This window comes from Mustelus asterias, unplaced genomic scaffold (genome assembly GCF_964213995.1).
Source record: "Mustelus asterias unplaced genomic scaffold, sMusAst1.hap1.1 HAP1_SCAFFOLD_2592, whole genome shotgun sequence".
Lineage (NCBI taxonomy): Eukaryota > Metazoa > Chordata > Chondrichthyes > Carcharhiniformes > Triakidae > Mustelus > Mustelus asterias.
In genome coordinates, this window is record NW_027592537.1 from 25,001 (window position 1) to 40,820 (window position 15,820).

The following is a 15,820-nucleotide window of genomic DNA, read 5'->3' on the forward strand; positions in this document are numbered from 1 at the left end:
TAACCCCGTGCTGTACCTGTCCTGGGAGTGTTTGATGGGGACAGTGTAGAGGGAGCTTTACTCTGTATCTAACCCCGTGCTGTCCCTGTCCTGGGAGTGTTTGATGGGGACAGTGTAGAGGGAGCTTTACTCTGTATCTAACCCCGTGCTGTCCCTGTCCTGGGAGTGTTTGATGGGGACAGTGCAGAGGGAGCTTTACTCTGTATCTAACCCCGTGCTGTCCCTATCCTGGGAGTGTTTGATGGGGACAGTGTAGAGGGAGATTTACTCTGTATCTAACCCCGTGCTGTACCTGTCCTGGGAGTGTTTGATGGGGACAGTATAGAGGGAGCTTTACTCTGTATCTAACCCCATGCTGTCCCTGTCCTGGGAGTGTTTGATGGGGACAGTGTAGAGGGAGCTTTACTCTGTATCTCACCCCGTGCTGTCCCTGTCCTGGGAGTGTTTGATGGGGACAGTATAGAGGGAGCTTTACTCTGTATCTAACCCCGTGCTGTCCCTATCCTGGGAGTGTTTGATGGGGACAGTGTAGAGGGAGATTTACTCTGTATCTAACCCCGTGCTGTACCTGTCCTGGGAGTGTTTGATGGGGACAGTATAGAGGGAGCTTTACTCTGTATCTAACCCCGTGCTGTCCCTATCCTGGGAGTGTTTGATGGGGACAGTGTAGAGGGAGATTTACTCTGTATCTAACCCCGTGCTGTACCTGTCCTGGGAGTGTTTGATGGGGACAGTATAGAGGGAGCTTTACTCTGTATCTAACCCCGTGCTGTCCCTATCCTGGGAGTGTTTGATGGGGACAGTGTAGAGGGAGATTTACTCTGTATCTAACCCCGTGCTGTCCCTGTCCTGGGAGTGTTTGATGGGGGGCAGTGTAGAGGGAGCTTTACTCTGTATCGAACCCCGTGCTGTCCCTGTCCTGAGAGTGTTTGATGGGGACAGTGTAGAGGGAGCTTTACTCTGTATCGAACCCCGTGCTGTCCCTGTCCTGGGAGTGTTTGATGGGGGGCAGTGTAGAGGGAGCTTTACTCTGTATCGAACCCCGTGCTGTCCCTGTCCTGGGAGTGTTTGATGGGGACAGTGTAGAGGGAGCTTTACTCTGTATCGAACCCCGTGCTGTCCCTGTCCTGGGAGTGTTTGATGGGGGGCAGTGTAGAGGGAGCTTTACTCTGTATCTAACCCCGTGCTGTCCCTGTCCTGGGAGTGTTTGATGGGGACAGTGTCGAGGGAGCTTTACTCTGTATCTAACCCCGTGCTGTACCTGTCCTGGGAGTGTTTGATGGGGACAGTGCAGAGGGAGCTTTACTCTGTATCTAACCCCGTGCTGTACCTGTCCTGGGAGTGTTTGATGGGGACAGTGTAGAGTGAGCTTTACTCTGTATCTAACCCCGTGCTGTCCCTGTCCTGGGGGTGTTTGATGGGGGACAGTGTAGAGGGAGCTTTACTCTGTATCTAACCCCGTGCTGTACCTGTCCTGGGAGTGTTTGATGGGGACAGTGCAGAGGGAGCTTTACTCTGTATCTAACCCCGTGCTGTACCTGTCCTGGGAGTGTTTGATGGGGACAGTGTAGAGGGAGCTTTACTCTGTATCTAACCCCGTGCTGTACCTGTCCTGGGAGTGTTTGATGGGGACAGTGTAGAGGGAGCTTTACTCTGTATCTAACCCCGTGCTGTACCTGTCCTGGGAGTGTTTGATGGGGACAGTGTAGAGGGAGCTTTACTCTGTATCTAACCCCGTGCTGTACCTGTCCTGGGAATGTTTGATGGGGACAGTGTAGAGGGAGCTTTACTCTGTATCTAACCCCGAGCTGTACCTGTCCTGGGAGTGTTTGATGGGGCAGTGTAGAGGGAGCTTTACTCTGTATCTAACCCCGTGCTGTACCTGTCCTGGGAGTGTTTGATGGGGACAGTGTAGAGGGAGCTTTACTCTGTATCTAACCCCGTGCTGTACCTGTCCTGGGAGTGTTTGATGGGGACAGTATAGAGGGAGCTTTACTCTGTATCTAACCCCGTGCTGTCCCTATCCTGGGAGTGTTTGATGGGGACAGTGTAGAGGGAGATTTACTCTGTATCTAACCCCGTGCTGTACCTGTCCTGGGAGTGTTTGATGGGGACAGTATAGAGGGAGCTTTACTCTGTATCTAACCCCGTGCTGTCCCTATCCTGGGAGTGTTTGATGGGGACAGTGTAGAGGGAGATTTACTCTGTATCTAACCCCGTGCTGTCCCTGTCCTGGGAGTGTTTGATGGGGGGCAGTGTAGAGGGAGCTTTACTCTGTATCGAACCCCGTGCTGTCCCTGTCCTGAGAGTGTTTGATGGGGACAGTGTAGAGGGAGCTTTACTCTGTATCGAACCCCGTGCTGTCCCTGTCCTGGGAGTGTTTGATGGGGGGCAGTGTAGAGGGAGCTTTACTCTGTATCGAACCCCGTGCTGTCCCTGTCCTGGGAGTGTTTGATGGGGACAGTGTAGAGGGAGCTTTACTCTGTATCGAACCCCGTGCTGTCCCTGTCCTGGGAGTGTTTGATGGGGGGCAGTGTAGAGGGAGCTTTACTCTGTATCTAACCCCGTGCTGTCCCTGTCCTGGGAGTGTTTGATGGGGACAGTGTCGAGGGAGCTTTACTCTGTATCTAACCCCGTGCTGTACCTGTCCTGGGAGTGTTTGATGGGGACAGTGCAGAGGGAGCTTTACTCTGTATCTAACCCCGTGCTGTACCTGTCCTGGGAGTGTTTGATGGGGACAGTGTAGAGTGAGCTTTACTCTGTATCTAACCCCGTGCTGTCCCTGTCCTGGGGGTGTTTGATGGGGGACAGTGTAGAGGGAGCTTTACTCTGTATCTAACCCCGTGCTGTACCTGTCCTGGGAGTGTTTGATGGGGACAGTGCAGAGGGAGCTTTACTCTGTATCTAACCCCGTGCTGTACCTGTCCTGGGAGTGTTTGATGGGGACAGTGTAGAGGGAGCTTTACTCTGTATCTAACCCCGTGCTGTACCTGTCCTGGGAGTGTTTGATGGGGACAGTGTAGAGGGAGCTTTACTCTGTATCTAACCCCGTGCTGTACCTGTCCTGGGAGTGTTTGATGGGGACAGTGTAGAGGGAGCTTTACTCTGTATCTAACCCCGTGCTGTACCTGTCCTGGGAATGTTTGATGGGGACAGTGTAGAGGGAGCTTTACTCTGTATCTAACCCCGAGCTGTACCTGTCCTGGGAGTGTTTGATGGGGCAGTGTAGAGGGAGCTTTACTCTGTATCTAACCCCGTGCTGTACCTGTCCTGGGAGTGTTTGATGGGGACAGTGTAGAGGGAGCTTTACTCTGTATCTAACCCCGTGCTGTACCTGTCCTGGGAGTGTTTGATGGGGGACAGTGTAGAGGGAGCTTTACTCTGTATCTAACCCCGTGCTGTACCTGTCCTGGGAATGTTTGATGGGGACAGTGTAGAGGGAGCTTTACTCTGTATCTAACCCCGTGCTGTACCTGTCCTGGGAGTGTTTGATGGGGACAGTGTAGAGGGAGCTTTACTCTGTATCTAACCCCATGCTGTAACTGTCCTGGGAGTGTTTGATGGGGACAGTGTAGAGGGAGCTTTACTCTGTATCTAACCCCGTGCTGTCCCTGTCCTGGGAGTGTTTGATGGGGACAGTGTAGAGGGAGCTTTACTCTGTATCTAACCCCGTGCTGTACCTGTCCTGGGAGTGTTTGATGGGGACAGTGTAGAGGGAGCTTTACTCTGTATCTAACCCCGTGCTGTACCTGTCCTGGGAGTGTTTGATGGGGACAGTGCAGAGGGAGCTTTACTCTGTATCGAACCCCGTGCTGTACCTGTCCTGGGAGTGTTTGATGGGGACAGTGTAGAGGGAGCTTTACTCTGTATCTAACGCCGTGCTGTCCCTGTCCTGGGAGTGTTTGATGGGGACAGTGTAGAGGGAGCTTTACTCTGTATCTAACCCCGTGCTGTACCTGTCCTGGGAGTGTTTGATGGGGGACAGTGTAGAGGGAACTTTACTCTGTATCTAACCCCGTGCTGTACCTGTCCTGGGAGTGTTTGATGGGGACAGTGTAGAGGGAGCTTTACTCTGTATCTCACCCCGTGCTGTACCTGTCCTGGGAGTGTTTGATGGGGACAGTGTAGAGGGAGCTTTACTCTGTATCTAACCCCGTGCTGTACCTGTCCTGGGAGTGTTTGATGGGGGACAGTGTAGAGGGAGCTTTACTCTGTATCTAACCCCGTGCTGTACCTGTCCTGGGAGTGTTTGATGGGGACAGTGTCGAGGGAGCTTTACTCTGTATCTAACCCCGTGCTGTACCTGTCCTGGGAGTGTTTGATGGGGCAGTGTAGAGGGAGCTTTACTCTGTATCTAACCCCATGCTGTACCTGTCCTGGGAATGTTTGATGGGGACAGTGTAGAGGGAGCTTTACTCTGTATCTAACCCCGTGCTGTACCTGTCCTGGGAGTGTTTGATGGGGACAGTGTAGAGGGAGCTTTACTCTGTATCTAACCCCATGCTGTAACTGTCCTGGGAGTGTTTGATGGGGACAGTGTAGAGGGAGCTTTACTCTGTATCTAACCCCGTGCTGTCCCTGTCCTGGGAGTGTTTGATGGGGACAGTGTAGAGGGAGCTTTACTCTGTATCTAACCCCGTGCTGTACCTGTCCTGGGAGTGTTTGATGGGGACAGTGTAGAGGGAGCTTTACTCTGTATCTAACCCCGTGCTGTACCTGTCCTGGGAGTGTTTGATGGGGACAGTGCAGAGGGAGCTTTACTCTGTATCGAACCCCGTGCTGTACCTGTCCTGGGAGTGTTTGATGGGGGGACAGTGAAGAGGGAGCTTTACTCTGTATCTAACGCCGTGCTGTCCCTGTCCTGGGAGTGTTTGATGGGGACAGTGTAGAGGGAGCTTTACTCTGTATCTAACCCCGTGCTGTACCTGTCCTGGGAGTGTTTGATGGGGGACAGTGTAGAGGGAGCTTTACTCTGTATCTAACCCCGTGCTGTACCTGTCCTGGGAGTGTTTGATGGGGACAGTGTAGAGGGAGCTTTACTCTGTATCTAACCCCGTGCTGTACCTGTCCTGGGAGTGTTTGATGGGGACAGTGTAGAGGGAGCTTTACTCTGTGTCTCACCCCGTGCTGTCCCTGTCCTGGGAGTGTTTGATGGGGACAGTGTAGAGGGAGCTTTACTCTGTATCTAACCCCGCGCTGTACCTGGCCTGGGAGTGTTTGATGGGGGACAGTGTAGAGGGAGCTTTACTCTGTATCTAACCCCGTGCTGTCCCTGTCCTGGGAGTATTTGATGGGGGACAGTGTAGAGGGAGCTTTACTCTGTATCTAACCCCGTGCTGTACCTGTCCTGGGAGTATTTGATGGGGACAGTGTCGAGGGAGCTTTACTCTGTATCTAACCCTGTGCTGTCCCTGTCCTGGGAGTATTTGATGGGGACAGTGTAGAGGGAGCTTTACTCTGTATCTAACCCTGTGCTGTACCTGCCCTGGGAGTGTTTGATGGGGACAGTGTAGAGGGAGCTTTACTCTGTATCGAACCCCGTGCTGTACCTGTCCTGGGAGTGTTTGATGGGGACAGTGTAGAGGGAGCTTTACTCTGTATCTAACCCCGTACTGTACCTGTCCTGGGAGTGTTTGATGGGGACAGTGTAGAGGGAGCTTTACTCTGTATCTAACCCCGTGCTGTACCTGTCCTGGGAGTATTTGATGGGGACAGTGTAGAGGGAGCTTTACTCTGTATCTAACCCCGTGCTGTCCCTGTCCTGGGAGTGTTTGATGGGGACAGTGTAGAGGGAGCTTTACTCTGTATCTAACCCCGTGCTGTACCTGTCCTGGGAGTGTTTGATGGGGACAGTGTAGAGGGAGCTTTACTCTGTATCTAACTCCGTGCTGTACCTGTCCTGGGAGTGTTTGATGGGGACAGTGTAGAGGGAGCTTTACTCTGTATCTAACCCCGTGCTGTACCTGTCCTGGGAGTGTTTGATGGGGGACAGTGTAGAGGGAGCTCTACTCTGTATCTAACCCCGTGCTGTACCTGTCCTGGGAGTGTTTGATGGGGACAGTGTAGAGGGAGCTTTACTCTGTATCTAACCCCGTGCTGTCCCTGTCCTGGGAGTGTTTGATGGGGACAGTGTAGAGGGAGCTTTACTCTGTATCTAACCCCGTGCTGTACCTGTCCTGGGAGTGTTTGATGGGGACAGTGTAGAGGGAGCTTTACTCTGTATCTAACCCCGTGCTGTCCCTGTCCTGGGAGTGTTTGATGGGGACAGTGTAGAGGGAGCTTTACTCTGTATCTAACCCCGTGCTGTACCTGTCCTGGGAGTGTTTGATGGGGACAGTGTAGAGGGAGCTTTACTCTGTATCTCACCCCGTGCTGTACCTATCCTGGGAGTGTTTGATGGGGGACAGTGTCGAGGGAGCTTTACTCTGTATCTAACCCCGTGCTGTCCCTGTCCTGGGAGTGTTTGATGCGGACAGTGTAGAGGGAGCTTTACTCTGTATCTAACCCCGTGCACTCCCTGTCCTGGGAGTGTTTGATGCGGACAGTGTAGAGGGAGCTTTACTCTGTATCTAACCCCGTGCTGTACCTGTCCTGGGAGTGTTTGATGGGGACAGTGTAGAGCGAGCTTTACTCTGTATCTAACCCCGTGCTGTCCCTCTCCTGGGAGTGTTTGATGGGGACAGTGTAGAGGGAGCTTTACTCTGTATCTAACGCCGTGCTGTCCCTGTCCTGGGAGTGTTTGATGGGGACAGTGTAGAGGGAGCTTTACTCTGTATCTAACCCCGTGCTGTACCTGTCCTGGGAGTGTTTGATGGGGACAGTGTAGAGGGAGCTTTACTCTGTATCTAACCCCGTGCTGTACCTGTCCTTGGAGTGTTTGATGTGGACAGTGTAGAGGGAGCTTTACTCTGTATCTAACCCCGTGCTGTACCTGTCCTGGGAGTGTTTGATGGGGACAGTGTAGAGGGAGCTTTACTCTGTATCTAACTCCGTGCTGTACCTGTCCTGGGAGTGTTTGATGGGGACAGTGTAGAGGGAGCTTTACTCTGTATCTAACCCCGTGCTGTACCTGTCCTGGGAGTGTTTGATGGGGACAGTGTAGAGGGAGCTTTACTCTGTATCTAACCCCGTGCTGTACCTGTCCTGGGAGTGTTTGATGGGGACAGTGTAGAGGGAGCTTTACTCTGTATCTAACCCCGTGCTGTACCTGTCCTGGGAGTGTTTGATGGGGACAGTGTAGAGGGAGCTTTACTCTGTATCTAACCCCGTGCTGTCCCTGTCCTGGGAGTGTTTGATGGGGACAGTGTAGAGGGAGCTTTACTCTGTATCTAACCCCGTGCTGTACCTGTCCTGGGAGTGTTTGATGGGGACAGTGTAGAGGGAGCTTTACTCTGTATCTAACCCCGTGCTGTCCCTGTCCTGGGAGTGTTTGATGGGGACAGTGTAGAGGGAGCTTTACTCTGTATCTAACCCCGTGCTGTACCTGTCCTGGGAGTGTTTGATGGCGACAGTGTAGAGGGAGCTTTACTCTGTATCTCACCCCGTGCTGTACCTATCCTGGGAGTGTTTGATGGGGGACAGTGTCGAGGGAGCTTTACTCTGTATCGAACCCCGTGCTGTCCCTGTCCTGGGAGTGTTTGATGGGGGGCAGTGCAGAGGGAGCTTTACTCTGTATCTAACCCCGTGCTGTCCCTGTCCTGGGAGTGTTTGATGGGGACAGTGTCGAGGGAGCTTTACTCTGTATCTAACCCCGTGCTGTACCTGTCCTGGGAGTGTTTGATGGGGACAGTGCAGAGGGAGCTTTACTCTGTATCTAACCCCGTGCTGTACCTGTCCTGGGAGTGTTTGATGGGGACAGTGTAGAGTGAGCTTTACTCTGTATCTAACCCCGTGCTGTCCCTGTCCTGGGGGTGTTTGATGGGGGACAGTGTAGAGGGAGCTTTACTCTGTATCTAACCCCGTGCTGTACCTGTCCTGGGAGTGTTTGATGGGGACAGTGCAGAGGGAGCTTTACTCTGTATCTAACCCCGTGCTGTACCTGTCCTGGGAGTGTTTGATGGGGACAGTGTAGAGGGAGCTTTACTCTGTATCTAACCCCGTGCTGTACCTGTCCTGGGAGTGTTTGATGGGGACAGTGTAGAGGGAGCTTTACTCTGTATCTAACCCCGTGCTGTACCTGTCCTGGGAGTGTTTGATGGGGACAGTGTAGAGGGAGCTTTACTCTGTATCTAACCCCGTGCTGTACCTGTCCTGGGAATGTTTGATGGGGACAGTGTAGAGGGAGCTTTACTCTGTATCTAACCCCGAGCTGTACCTGTCCTGGGAGTGTTTGATGGGGCAGTGTAGAGGGAGCTTTACTCTGTATCTAACCCCGTGCTGTACCTGTCCTGGGAGTGTTTGATGGGGACAGTGTAGAGGGAGCTTTACTCTGTATCTAACCCCGTGCTGTACCTGTCCTGGGAGTGTTTGATGGGGGACAGTGTAGAGGGAGCTTTACTCTGTATCTAACCCCGTGCTGTACCTGTCCTGGGAATGTTTGATGGGGACAGTGTAGAGGGAGCTTTACTCTGTATCTAACCCCGTGCTGTACCTGTCCTGGGAGTGTTTGATGGGGACAGTGTAGAGGGAGCTTTACTCTGTATCTAACCCCATGCTGTAACTGTCCTGGGAGTGTTTGATGGGGACAGTGTAGAGGGAGCTTTACTCTGTATCTAACCCCGTGCTGTCCCTGTCCTGGGAGTGTTTGATGGGGACAGTGTAGAGGGAGCTTTACTCTGTATCTAACCCCGTGCTGTACCTGTCCTGGGAGTGTTTGATGGGGACAGTGTAGAGGGAGCTTTACTCTGTATCTAACCCCGTGCTGTACCTGTCCTGGGAGTGTTTGATGGGGACAGTGCAGAGGGAGCTTTACTCTGTATCGAACCCCGTGCTGTACCTGTCCTGGGAGTGTTTGATGGGGACAGTGTAGAGGGAGCTTTACTCTGTATCTAACGCCGTGCTGTCCCTGTCCTGGGAGTGTTTGATGGGGACAGTGTAGAGGGAGCTTTACTCTGTATCTAACCCCGTGCTGTACCTGTCCTGGGAGTGTTTGATGGGGGACAGTGTAGAGGGAACTTTACTCTGTATCTAACCTCGTGCTGTACCTGTCCTGGGAGTGTTTGATGGGGACAGTGTAGAGGGAGCTTTACTCTGTATCTCACCCCGTGCTGTACCTGTCCTGGGAGTGTTTGATGGGGACAGTGTAGAGGGAGCTTTACTCTGTATCTAACCCCGTGCTGTACCTGTCCTGGGAGTGTTTGATGGGGGACAGTGTAGAGGGAGCTTTACTCTGTATCTAACCCCGTGCTGTACCTGTCCTGGGAGTGTTTGATGGGGACAGTGTCGAGGGAGCTTTACTCTGTATCTAACCCCGTGCTGTACCTGTCCTGGGAGTGTTTGATGGGGCAGTGTAGAGGGAGCTTTACTCTGTATCTAACCCCGTGCTGTACCTGTCCTGGGAATGTTTGATGGGGACAGTGTAGAGGGAGCTTTACTCTGTATCTAACCCCGTGCTGTACCTGTCCTGGGAGTGTTTGATGGGGACAGTGTAGAGGGAGCTTTACTCTGTATCTAACCCCATGCTGTAACTGTCCTGGGAGTGTTTGATGGGGACAGTGTAGAGGGAGCTTTACTCTGTATCTAACCCCGTGCTGTCCCTGTCCTGGGAGTGTTTGATGGGGACAGTGTAGAGGGAGCTTTACTCTGTATCTAACCCCGTGCTGTACCTGTCCTGGGAGTGTTTGATGGGGACAGTGTAGAGGGAGCTTTACTCTGTATCTAACCCCGTGCTGTACCTGTCCTGGGAGTGTTTGATGGGGACAGTGCAGAGGGAGCTTTACTCTGTATCGAACCCCGTGCTGTACCTGTCCTGGGAGTGTTTGATGGGGGGACAGTGAAGAGGGAGCTTTACTCTGTATCTAACGCCGTGCTGTCCCTGTCCTGGGAGTGTTTGATGGGGACAGTGTAGAGGGAGCTTTACTCTGTATCTAACCCCGTGCTGTACCTGTCCTGGGAGTGTTTGATGGGGGACAGTGTAGAGGGAGCTTTACTCTGTATCTAACCCCGTGCTGTACCTGTCCTGGGAGTGTTTGATGGGGACAGTGTAGAGGGAGCTTTACTCTGTATCTAACCCCGTGCTGTACCTGTCCTGGGAGTGTTTGATGGGGACAGTGTAGAGGGAGCTTTACTCTGTGTCTCACCCCGTGCTGTCCCTGTCCTGGGAGTGTTTGATGGGGACAGTGTAGAGGGAGCTTTACTCTGTATCTAACCCCGTGCTGTACCTGTCCTGGGAGTGTTTGATGGGGGACAGTGTAGAGGGAGCTTTACTCTGTATCTAACCCCGTGCTGTCCCTGTCCTGGGAGTATTTGATGGGGGACAGTGTAGAGGGAGCTTTACTCTGTATCTAACCCCGTGCTGTACCTGTCCTGGGAGTATTTGATGGGGACAGTGTCGAGGGAGCTTTACTCTGTATCTAACCCTGTGCTGTCCCTGTCCTGGGAGTATTTGATGGGGACAGTGTAGAGGGAGCTTTACTCTGTATCTAACCCTGTGCTGTACCTGCCCTGGGAGTGTTTGATGGGGACAGTGTAGAGGGAGCTTTACTCTGTATCGAACCCCGTGCTGTACCTGTCCTGGGAGTGTTTGATGGGGACAGTGTAGAGGGAGCTTTACTCTGTATCTAACCCCGTACTGTACCTGTCCTGGGAGTGTTTGATGGGGACAGTGTAGAGGGAGCTTTACTCTGTATCTAACCCCGTGCTGTACCTGTCCTGGGAGTATTTGATGGGGACAGTGTAGAGGGAGCTTTACTCTGTATCTAACCCCGTGCTGTCCCTGTCCTGGGAGTGTTTGATGGGGACAGTGTAGAGGGAGCTTTACTCTGTATCTAACCCGTGCTGTACCTGTCCTGGGAGTGTTGATGGGGACAGTGTAGAGGGAGCTTTACTCTGTATCTAACTCCGTGCTGTACCTGTCCTGGGAGTGTTTGATGGGGACAGTGTAGAGGGAGCTTTACTCTGTATCTAACCCCGTGCTGTACCTGTCCTGGGAGTGTTTGATGGGGGACAGTGTAGAGGGAGCTCTACTCTGTATCTAACCCCGTGCTGTACCTGTCCTGGGAGTGTTTGATGGGGACAGTGTAGAGGGAGCTTTACTCTGTATCTAACCCCGTGCTGTCCCTGTCCTGGGAGTGTTTGATGGGGACAGTGTAGAGGGAGCTTTACTCTGTATCTAACCCCGTGCTGTACCTGTCCTGGGAGTGTTTGATGGGGACAGTGTAGAGGGAGCTTTACTCTGTATCTAACCCCGTGCTGTCCCTGTCCTGGGAGTGTTTGATGGGGACAGTGTAGAGGGAGCTTTACTCTGTATCTAACCCCGTGCTGTACCTGTCCTGGGAGTGTTTGATGGGGACAGTGTAGAGGGAGCTTTACTCTGTATCTCACCCCGTGCTGTACCTATCCTGGGAGTGTTTGATGGGGGACAGTGTCCGAGGGAGCTTTACTCTGTATCTAACCCCGTGCTGTCCCTGTCCTGGGAGTGTTTGATGCGGACAGTGTAGAGGGAGCTTTACTCTGTATCTAACCCCGTGCAGTCCCTGTCCTGGGAGTGTTTGATGCGGGACAGTGTAGAGGGAGCTTTACTCTGTATCTAACCCCGTGCTGTACCTGTCCTGGGAGTGTTTGATGGGGACAGTGTAGAGCGAGCTTTACTCTGTATCTAACCCCGTGCTGTCCCTGTCCTGGGAGTGTTTGATGGGGACAGTGTAGAGGGAGCTTTACTCTGTATCTAACCCCGTGCTGTCCCTGTCCTGGGAGTGTTTGATGGGGACAGTGTAGAGGGAGCTTTACTCTGTATCTAACCCCGTGCTGTACCTGTCCTGGGAGTGTTTGATGGGGACAGTGTAGAGGGAGCTTTACTCTGTATCTAACCCCGTGCTGTACCTGTCCTTGGAGTGTTTGATGTGGACAGTGTAGAGGGAGCTTTACTCTGTATCTAACCCCGTGCTGTACCTGTCCTGGGAGTGTTTGATGGGGACAGTGTAGAGGGAGCTTTACTCTGTATCTAACTCCGTGCTGTACCTGTCCTGGGAGTGTTTGATGGGGACAGTGTAGAGGGAGCTTTACTCTGTATCTAACCCCGTGCTGTACCTGTCCTGGGAGTGTTTGATGGGGACAGTGTAGAGGGAGCTTTACTCTGTATCTAACCCCGTGCTGTACCTGTCCTGGGAGTGTTTGATGGGGACAGTGTAGAGGGAGCTTTACTCTGTATCTAACCCCGTGCTGTACCTGTCCTGGGAGTGTTTGATGGGGACAGTGTAGAGGGAGCTTTACTCTGTATCTAACCCCGTGCTGTCCCTGTCCTGGGAGTGTTTGATGGGGACAGTGTAGAGGGAGCTTTACTCTGTATCTAACCCCGTGCTGTACCTGTCCTGGGAGTGTTTTGATGGGGACAGTGTAGAGGGAGCTTTACTCTGTATCTAACCCCGTGCTGTCCCTGTCCTGGGAGTGTTTGATGGGGACAGTGTAGAGGGAGCTTTACTCTGTATCTAACCCCGTGCTGTACCTGTCCTGGGAGTGTTTGATGGCGACAGTGTAGAGGGAGCTTTACTCTGTATCTCACCCCGTGCTGTACCTATCCTGGGAGTGTTTGATGGGGGACAGTGTCGAGGGAGCTTTACTCTGTATCTAACCCCGTGCTGTCCCTGTCCTGGGAGTGTTTGATGCGGACAGTGTAGAGGGAGCTTTACTCTGTATCTAACCCCGTGCAGTCCCTGTCCTGGGAGTGTTTGATGCGGACAGTGTAGAGGGAGCTTTACTCTGTATCTAACCCCGTGCTGTACCTGTCCTGGGAGTGTTTGATGGGGACAGTGTAGAGGGAGCTTTACTCTGTATCTAACCCCGTGCTGTACCTGTCCTGGGAGTGTTTGATGGGGACAGTGTAGAGGGAGCTTTACTCTGTATCTAACCCCGTGCTGTACCTGTCCTGGGAGTGTTTGATGGGACAGTGTAGAGGGAGCTTTACTCTGTATCTAACCCCGTGCTGTCCCTGTCCTGAGAGTGTTTGATGGGGACAGTGTAGAGGGAGCTTTACTCTGTATCTAACCCCGTGCTGTCCCTGTCCTGGGAGTGTTTGATGGGGGACAGTGTAGCGGGGATTTGAATGAAATCCACCATTCATGGTGTGAGGCTGCCACCTGCTGGTCCAGTCTAGATGATGGCTCGGTGCTGGTTGAATCTGTGGTGTTGATTCCAATGCAAAAGGCACAGAATGGTGGTCAGTTCTCCGTGTGAACTCCCCATCCCAGCGGCTGATCAGCCTGGTCACCACGACAGCATTGCACTTCAGAGGGAATGATGTGTTTAATCGTGGCTCAGGGTCCGAGCTGAGGCCTCGACGGTTTACAATCTTTATGAAGGATTTGGATGAAGGAGCTGAGTCTATCGGAGCTAAATTTGCCTTTAATACAAAGATCGGTACAAAGGTGAGCTGTGTGGAGGATACAAAGATTCTGCCAAGAGATATGGATAGGTTGTGAGTGGACAACAATGTGGCAGATGGAATATAATGTGGGAAGATGAGGGTGTCCACTTTGGCAGGAAGCGTGGAAAAGGAGATTTTTATTTAAAGAGAGAGATTGCAGAGCTCTGCAGTGCAGAGGGATCTGGGCGTCCCGGTACATCAGTCACAAAAAGCCTACAGGCAGCTACAGCAAGTGGTGAGGAGGCAAACGGCCTTCATTGCGAAGGGGGATGGAGTGTAAAGGTCGGGGAGTCTCGCTACAACTGTCCGGGGCACTGGTGTTTCTGCAGCTGGAGCACTGCGCAGAGTTCCGGTCTCCTTACTGAGGGAGGGAGAGACTCGGATTGGAGGCAGTTCAGAGAAGGGTCACTGGGCCGATTCCTGGGGCGAAGGGGGTTTGTCTAACGGGGAAAGGTTTGAGCAGATTGGGGCCTGGAACCCATTGGGAGTTTAGAATGAGAGGGGGTCTTATTGAAACGGATCAGATCCCGGGGGGGTGGTGGGGGTGGGGGTGGAATTCTCCCTCCCCCCCGCCCCCGGAGAGCAGTGGGGACCGCGGCTCATTAAATATATTCAAGACCGAGTTAGAGAGGTTTCTGATCCACAAGGGGGGAGGGGGGAGTTGAGACCACAGTCGGATCAGCGACAATCGTATCAAACGGGGGTAGTAGCTGGCTGGAGGGGCAGAGTGGCCTTCTCCTGCTCTGGATTTGGGTGTATCGTTATCACCTTTGGATCTGACACTCTCATTCACCCTCCTGCCCCAACAGTGACAGAGGTCGACAGCAGTGCCAAGGAGCCCGACCCCCGGAGGCCCTCCCTGTGCCGTTCTGTCTCCGTCAGGGAGGAGCTCCTGGCCCCCCGGGATGGCGAAGAGGAACCCCGGCTTGAGCGGAGGACAGGCAGCGGGAAGGAGAGGTCCCACTCGCAGCAGTGAGGGCCGGACGGTCGCCGAGGGGCGAGGGTCAGCGGGAGGGGTGGCGGAATCTCCACACCCCCCCCGCCCCATCCCCCCACCCCATCCCCACACCCCCCCCACCCCATCCCCCCACCCCCCCATCCCCTCACCCCCCACCCCCCCATCCCCACACCCCCCACCCCCCCATCCCCTCACCCCCTACCCCCCCATCCCCTCACCCCCCACCCCCCCATCCCCTCACCCCCCACCCCATCCCCACCCCCCACCCCATCCCCTCACCCCCCGCCCAATCCCCCCACCCCCCACCCATCCCCTCACCCCCCACCCCCCCATCCCCTCACCCCCCACCCCATCCCCTCACCCCCCACCCCATCCCCTCACCCCCCACCCCCCCGCCCCATCCCCACCCCCCACCCCCCACCCCCCACCCCATCCCCTCATCCCCCACCCCTCACCCCCACCCCCCCACCCCACCCCTGCCTCATCCCCTCACCCCCCTCATCCCCTCACCCCCCATCCCCTCACCCCCCACCCCCCCATCCCCTCACCCCCCACCCCATCCCCTCACCCCCACCCCCCCACCCCATCCCCCCACCCCATCCCCTCACCCCCCACCCCATCCCCTCACCCCCACCCCCCTGCCCCCATCCCCACCCCCCACCCCCCACCCCATCCCCTCACCCCCCACCCCCTCACCCCCCCACCCCCCCACCCCACCCCCACCCCCCGCCTCATCCCCTCACCCCCCACCCCATCCCCTCACCCCCCACCCCATCCCCTCACCCCCGCCCCATCCCCCCCACCCCCCGCCCCATCCCCTCACCCCCCACCCCCACCCCATCCCCCCCACCCCCCGCCCCATCCCCTCACCCCCGCCCCATCCCCCCCACCCCCCCGCCCCATCCCCTCACCCCCCCACCCCATCCCCCCACCCCCCCCCACCCCATCCCCATCCCCATCCCCAGAGAGAGAGACAGAGAGACAGAGACAGAGAGAGAGAGTGACAGACAGAGAGAGTGACAGACAGAGAGAGAGAGTGACAGAGAGCGAGAGTGACAGAGAGAGAGAGAGAGGGAGACAGAGGGTCATAGAGTCAGAGAGTTTTACAGCATGGAAACAGGCCCTTCGGCCCAACTTGTCCATGCTGCCCTTTTTTTAAACCCCCTAAGCTAATCCCAATTGCCCACATTTGGCCCATATCCCTCTATACCCATCGTACCCATGTAACTATCTAAATGCTTTTTAAAAGATAAAATTGTACCCGCCTCTACTACTACCTCTGGCAGCTCGTTCCAGACACTCACCACCCTCTGTGTGAAATAATTGCCCCTCTGGACCCTTTT

At 54.4% G+C, this 15,820-nt stretch overlaps 1 protein-coding gene across 1 annotated transcript in view; it reads left to right on the forward strand.

The window, feature by feature from the left end:
* LOC144489837 (cytoplasmic phosphatidylinositol transfer protein 1-like) overlaps positions 1-14,495 on the forward strand; it is a gene marked incomplete at its 5' end in the record, with an annotated part of 37,857 nt that extends 23,362 nt beyond the window's left edge. The window contains 2 exons of the mRNA XM_078207680.1: positions 13,300-13,512; positions 14,329-14,495. Of these exons, the coding sequence (XP_078063806.1) occupies positions 13,300-13,512; positions 14,329-14,495 (380 nt within the window). The remainder of the gene's footprint in view (positions 1-13,299; positions 13,513-14,328) is intronic.
* Positions 14,496-15,820: the final 1,325 nt, after the last annotated feature.